This window comes from Otolemur garnettii, unplaced genomic scaffold (genome assembly GCF_000181295.1).
Source record: "Otolemur garnettii isolate 467f Iridium unplaced genomic scaffold, OtoGar3 scaffold00147, whole genome shotgun sequence".
Classification (NCBI taxonomy): Eukaryota; Metazoa; Chordata; class Mammalia; order Primates; family Galagidae; genus Otolemur; species Otolemur garnettii.
Window position 1 is genome coordinate 795067 of NW_003852542.1, and position 7491 is coordinate 802557.

Sequence of the window (7491 nt, forward strand, 5' to 3'; positions counted from 1 at the left end):
TTTATTATATAGTTATACAACTATCTTTATATTATATGAACGTTTTTCTAGTAAGTTAAATTAAAGTTGAAGAAGCACCAAAAAGTGTGTGTGTGAGTAGGGGAGGGAGGTTGGCTGCATAGAAAAATAGAGAAGAATCAAATGGAAAGAAATTTTTATATGGTTAAAGGAATTTTTGTTTTTTATTCCTAGGAATATTCATTTTAGTAGTAGCACTTTATTTTCTTAATCAAAGTTTCTTTTTCAACATGAAAATTAGAGTTATTATTTGCACATTTTACCTTCAGATAGGAGTTCTTAATTATATGTGCTACTGGTATTCATTATGCCATTTAGATTTTGTTCAGGAACCAGAAGTAAATTACTTTGCTAAACTGCTTCGTGATAACACAGATAAAGGCTCTGGTTGGATCATTGGTACTGAATTTGCTAGCCAATATGACAAAACGTGTATTTTATAATTATGAACAGGGAAAAACATATAGAGGAAATATAAGATAACAAGAATTTATATTTTTAAAAATGACTGAAGGGAGAAAACAGTTAAGCAATTAGTTTGAGATGCAGGGCAGTGAATCAGAACAGATAGCTGCTTACAGGGACAAATCAGTGGAATGTGAAAATACATCACCGTAACCTACATTTTTTTTCTACCAAGAGATTTGCAGCTGACTATCCGAGTGACTCATTCCTATGCTTAGGGGCTGAGGTAATGCCATTGTGAGGGGTGATGTCATCTCTTTACCTGAACTGCATGCATATATCTATCACTTCTCAGGCTCTCAAGGAAAAGCTCCATCTGCTTCCACATATGCAGCCTGAAAGACTTGACAAAGATTGGTGGAAAGGTCATCAGCCATGCGTGTGACTCATAAGCAGCCAATTAGTGAAGTGCAGCTATTTAAAAGTGAGCTTTTAAAATCATAATCCAGAAATATGACACGATGATTCAGTATTGGATCATGATGCTTTTTCATTGTTTTTGTTTTGCACTTGCTGAGTTAATGCTGTTGAAGGTTTAACTTTTAAAATAAGGCAGTTTTCTCAGTACGATCAATCATATCAATTCATCTTGGTTGTTGAAATCATGTTTTGAATTGAGGAGAGATAATTTTTTTTTTTTAACTTTTGGAGATGCCTAGCTAGATCATACTTAAAGCAAAAATGAATTTTAGTTTATATTAGTTTGACAGTTGCTTTTTACACTTAAGAGGCATTGTGTTCCCAAAGGACCTGCTGCTTGCTGCTTTAGGGGAAAAGAGATTGTTTAATGGAAGAGGAAACAAGTCAAAATAAATGCTGTCTGTTTTTGACAGACTGACGACCTTCTCTTCCTCTTTCTTTTAGTGATGCACATCTGCTGTCCCTGTTTGTACTTTAAACTGATACTATTGTTGGCATGACTGGACAATGGAAATACCTATTTTTTTTAACTTTATCATGGTTTGAATCTACTATTAATAAAGAATACCTAGAATCATATGGAAGGTAGAAAACAGTAAATACTTGGTTTTCCATTCAGTATGTAACTGAAAATGGGAGCTAATATTGGCTGAATACATATTGTCATTGTACAGTGTGCATACTGTGACCTAAGTTTTTCTACTGGCAGTTTCAAGTTAGACATCCTACCAAAGATAAAGAGAGAAGTTTTAATTTTATGAAAATGAAATGGGTTATTGTTATCAAGACATAGAAGACAGCAAAGAATAAAATAGTAATGCTAAAACTCTAAGGTAACATTGGGTAGAACATATGCCAATGTCATTTGAGAATTTATTAAATACCAAAATTTTTTGGATAAAAAGTAGTCATTGGCAATCTTTATGTCTAAAATTATGATGAACATCCAATTTAATGCTGTGGTCTTCTGAGCTTAATTAGAGAGTCCCTGCAAAGCTCTTGGTACATTTCTTTTTTCTTTTTAATCTCTTACTTGAAAATAATTTCAGTTTTTTTTTCTTTTTGGCCGGGGCTGGGTTTGAACCCACCACCTCTGGCATATGGGGACAGTGTCCTACTCCTTTGAGCCACAGGCACTGCCCCAATAATTTCAAACTATGCTCTTTTGCTCACCCCTTGTACATACTTCTTTTATTTTTTTCAAAATTTGAGGATAAATTAAATATATATCATGGCCCTTTTTTCCTCAACACATCAGTATGTATTTTCTAATAGAGATATTCTCTTATGTAATCACAGAATAATTATTAACTTCTTCGATTTATATTGACATAGTACTTTAATCTATCATAAATATTTGAGTTTATAAATCTTTTTTAATCTGGATTTTTTTGCAGACTTTTTTGGTATTTTATGACATTGACATTTTTGAGGAATACAGTCTGTCCTTTTATTGAAAAAAAATTGAAATGTCATCACTTTGTGTTTATCTGGGGTGTGTTTGTGATGAGCTTTCAGATTCCACGTTCCTGGCTAGAATACTACATAGATGATGTGTCCCCTCTCAGGGTATCGCATCTAACACTCACTGAGGATTTTAATTTTGATCACCCAACCAAGGTATTATCTGAGTTCTCCACTATATAATTACTCTTTTTTTAATTTCTTATAACTAATAAATAGTCTGGAGGGAGACACTTTAAACCCATGTGGGCTTGGCACCTGTGGCTCAAGCGGCTAAGGCACCAGCCACATATACCTGAGCTGGCGGGTTCGAATCCAGCCCGGTCCACCAAACAACAATGACAGCGCCAACTAAAAAAATAGCCAAGTGTTGCGGTGGGTGCCTGTAGTCCCAGCTACTTGGGCGGCGGAGGCAGGAGAATCACTTGAGCCTAGGAGTTGGAGGTTGCTGTGAGCTGGGATGCCAACACACGCTACCCAGGGTGACAGCTTGAGGCTCTGTCTCAAAAAATAAATAAATAAATAAACCCATGCGATTAGCCTATTCTTCATCAACCTTTCTTTCTTTCCTTCTTTCTTTCTTTTTTTTTTTTTTTGAGACAGAGCCCAGCTAACAGCAACCTCCAACTCCTGGGCTCAAGCGATTCTCCTGCCTCCGCCTCCCAAGTAGCTGGGACACAGGCGCCTGGCTATTTTTTTTTGGTTGCAGCCCATTGTTGTTTGGCGGGCTCAGGCTGGATTCGAACCTACCAGCCCAGGTGTATGTGGCTGGCGCCTTAGCTGGTTGAGCCACAGACGTCGAGCCTCTTTATCAAAATTTCTACCTATTTCGCGTCATTGTTGATTCCTGTCTGATTCACTCTTTATTATGATGTTTACAAAGTGCTAATTTTTCCAACTCTAGCCCTCCATTCTCCTCTGTATATTATCTGTTTGTACAGACTCATGAATTCCTTTTTTTTCTTTTTTTTTAATTCAGTGCCATTATTTTGGTGCTTAAATTGTCCCAGATTTGGCTGGTAGCCTGCCACCATCCTCTTTGAGCACATCCTTACATCTGGAATAATAGCATGGTAAAGGCTATTTTGTGTTGCCCTCCCCCGGTCCTGGGATCAGCCATTTCTCCAAGGAGTCCTGGTTCTTTTTAGTGGGGAATGAAATTAGGTAGCATAATATGGGCACTAGGTGTGGGTACACTGTCTTACCACCCATTGTACAAACAAATGTATAAGCATTATTGTACCTGGTAAGTATTTTTTAGAAATAAACAACTAAACCATTTTTGAGAATGTGATAGTGTCTCAGCTTATAGTTATAGAAAAAATAAAGTACAGTATTAAGGAATGAGACTTTTGTCAGCAAACATACACAGCCAGAATTTTCCTGGATTTCAAAGCAAAAACATAAATGATGCCAAGTTGAAGGCCAGAAAGAGTTTCAGTGGGCCAAATTGGTACAGGAGGACGTTCCAAGGAGAATAAATGACGTTGACAAGGCTGTAACTGAACAATAACATTAAATGTCATGTTTAAGTAACCTTGCCTGATTTCTGCCCACATGGGGAAAAGTAAAGGATGGAGATGAAAAGGTTGTGTGAGGTCAGATCTGGAGGACTTTGAATGTCCTCTAAAGGATTTTGGATCTTTAGGATTTAGGATCTTTAATAAGAAGATAATAGAGAGCTGTTGAAGATTTTTGAATAGTGTCATAACAAGCTTAACTCTGACTAAGGGAGATTAATCTAGATGATACACAGAGCTTAGATTGAGGAAATTTCCAGTTAAGAATTGTAAAGAGGCTATTATACTAGTTCAGGCATGAAGTAATAAGGATTCGAACTAGAAAATGAAAGAAGTAAATTAGGACAGTAATTTTTAACCTATCATTCAGAACCTCCTGATTTGGGGCAGTAGGGAGGGTCTGTGAGTTGCACACCTAGTTTAACTCTCAATGCCTGTATGGGAGTTTTCAAATAAGTATCCCCTTAATGAAAGCATTCTCCTGCATAAGGGACAAAAAAAGTATATAGAGAAATCTTGTTTTTTAAAAAAAGTTAAATCCAACATTTATTTGGAGTTTGTTTTTGTTGTTTTAAACTCATACTTACTTTATATTGACTTTTCTCTAAGTTTTGAGCCTGGATGATCAGGAAAATAGCTATGTAATTAATTAAAGCAGTTAAAGTTATGTATTTTTTTAATGCCAAAGGTCAGTGTCACAAAGGCATGTACTAAAACTCTTGCTTGAGAGACAAGATGTTCTTGGCCAAAAACCTTGAAATCATCCTGGACTCTACCATGAAATCTTGTTTGGTTTTACCTTCCAATTATGCACCAAACCAGACTTCCTTCAGCACCTCTGCTGCAATCAATTAATCTCTTGCCTTCCGCCTACTCTCCCTGCTTCTACCCTGGCCTTTCAGCCTGTTCAGTTTCCTGTGGTTTCTCAAGCATGACGGGTACACTTCCACCTAAGAACCTTTGCAGAGTTTTGCAAAGTATTGCTTAACTCTCTCATGTTTAGGTCTTACTCAAATGCCACTTTCTCAGTGCTACGACCCTGAGTTCCTTATTGATAACCACTTTTGTTCTGTTTTTCTTCCTATGACATTTGTCACCTAATACACTATATTTGCTTATTGATTATGTTGCTTATCTCCCAACACCATTGTTTAAGCTCCATGAGGGCAGTGTTTTTTGTTTTGTTTTGTTTTGGTTTTTTGTTCACTTTTCTCACTGGTCTGTCCTAACCACCAAAATCTGCCTGGCACATAGGTAGACCCTTGTGAAAGAAGGAGGGGCAGCTATCAACATAAACCATTAAGCTTGGTTACTAGCTTTCTAGCTCATAGCAGATTTGAGAAAGCAAATAAAAAAAAGGAATATGGTACTACTGGAAACAACTTCTCCAAACCTATGTTCTTTGGATCAGAGTCTATGATAGTAATTGGCCTGGATAGAATAGGCCTAGATTCTGCACTAGAAAGTCATATTGCACATTAACATGTTAATGTCCATAAGAACTCCTATATTAACCTCAGCTTGACCTCATTTGACCATAAAACACTCTTTGGTAACTCATTTATCACTTTCTTAGTTCATGGCAAACAGAGATTGGGAAAAAAAACCTTACTGGAGTATTACATGTGGGTTCTGGGAGCCACTGGCAGTTCTTTTAAATTACTTTTGGTTGATGAACCGTGCTGCTTCATGTGCTACTCAGGAGGAGGCTGGAGTATATCAGACCCAGGACTCCAACTCTTAGTTACTACTCCTCTTTTAAAGTGATTACCCTTTTAAAAGTCAGCTTCTGTTTTAGGTATTTGGGAACAAGATGATTATTCCTTCCCTGGATGGAGACCTGTTCCAGTGGGACCGAGACCGTGAGAGCATGGAAACAGTTCCTTTCACAGTTGAATCACTTCTTGAATCTTCTTATAAATTTGGAGATGATGTTGTTTTGGTTGGAGGAAAATCTCTCACTACCTATGGACTCAGTGCATATAGTGGGAAGGTGAGTGAAAATGTTGAATTTATTTGGAGCGAATCAGAATCAATTGGGGTAGAAGAAATGATTTCGTTTGAAGCACAGTTCACACTTGCAGAGATACAGAATCAACCTAAGTGCCCATCAACTGATGAGTGAATAAAGAAAGTGTGTATAAATATATATATATATACACACACACACACAGAGATAGCTAGAGTGCTGCTTAGCTATAAAACAGATGAAATAAAGTCTTTTGCAGCAAATTAGAACTGGAGACTATCATCTTAAATGAAATATCACAAGAATAGAAAAGCAGCACTTCTCACTTTTAGTGAGAGCTAAATGAGATATATAAGAGTGTGTGTGTGTGCATGTATATACACATATAGTCATAAAGGAATATAATAGAAACTAAGAAGGGGAGGGAGTGGGAGGTGAGTGAGGGATAAAAATTTGTCTGTTGAGGCCAGGTGTGATGGTTGATAACTGTAATTCTAGCATTCTAGGAGGCCAAAATAGGAGGATCCCTTAAGTTCAGGAGTTCAAGACCAGCCTGAGCAAGAGTGAGACAGAATTTCACCAAAAATAGAAAAATAGCTGGCTGTGGTAGGTGCCTGTATTCCCAGCTACACAAGAGCTAAGGTAGGAGAATCACTTGAACACAGACTTTTGAAGTTGCTGTGAGCTAGGCTGATGTCACAACACTGTAGCCTGGGAGACAGAGTGAGGCTTGGTCTTAAAAAAAAAAAAAAAAGAAAGAAAGAAAAGTTTGCCTATTGAGCATAATATATACTATTTTGGTGATAGGTACGCTGAAAGCCCTGACTTCAGCATGATACAATTCATCCATGTAACAAAAAAACACTTGCAGTCCCTAAATCTACTGAAATTAAAAAAAGAAAAAGCAATAATTTCTTAAACCAAACTATTACTAGTTGAGGTTTATTATAATTTTCCCCTGAGAATATCATCTGTTTTAATAAGAGAACTGTGAAATAGAAAGGGGAAACTAAATTTATGTGAAACAACAGAATAAATAAGAGAGCCAGGAATAGCAAAAGAAAGAGAATTAATAAATACGGTCTACTGGGTCTCAGGGGTTTTTTCCTTAAATTGTTTTGAAGTCTTCACAGTATTTTTAAGGGTAACATCCCCCCACACACACATTTTGACAGATGAGGAACCTTCCAAAGATAACCTGATACAAATAAGTACTGCTACTCATTTATCTAGTTTGATCCTATAATAGGACAATTCAAGAAGAAAGTTTATACTCATTTTAGGGATGAGAAAACTGAAACTTTAAAAGCTTCATTCAGAAACTTTTATTAACCCTTGAATTTTTGAACTTTAATGATTTCTTATCTAAGTGTTAGGCCCATGGCACCTTCTTGCTCTTGGAGATGCTTTTCTGTGTTCTCTACCAACCCCAACTGCCTTGCATTGTGTAGGCTGTGGCATCTTTTCTGTCCTTTGTTTTGGAGCAAGCTCTTCAATCTCTTTACTTCAATACTCTCATCTATAAAACTACAGGATTGAATCCACTTATCTGGTTCTCTGATTTGATGGGCTGCTACAAAATTCTGGTATTCTAGAAGCTCTGCTTCTTTTTGTGTGGATTTTAGTTTAGATTAT

At 36.8% G+C, this 7491-nt stretch overlaps 1 protein-coding gene across 2 annotated transcripts in view; it reads left to right on the top strand.

The window, feature by feature from the left end:
• EIF2AK3 (eukaryotic translation initiation factor 2 alpha kinase 3) overlaps positions 1 to 7491 on the top strand; it is an 82318-nt gene that overhangs the window by 32129 nt on the left and 42698 nt on the right. For both annotated transcript variants that reach the window (XM_003799184.3, XM_023518790.1), the window contains exon 3: positions 5686 to 5880. In XM_003799184.3, the coding sequence (XP_003799232.1) occupies positions 5686 to 5880 (195 nt within the window). The remainder of the gene's footprint in view (positions 1 to 5685; positions 5881 to 7491) is intronic.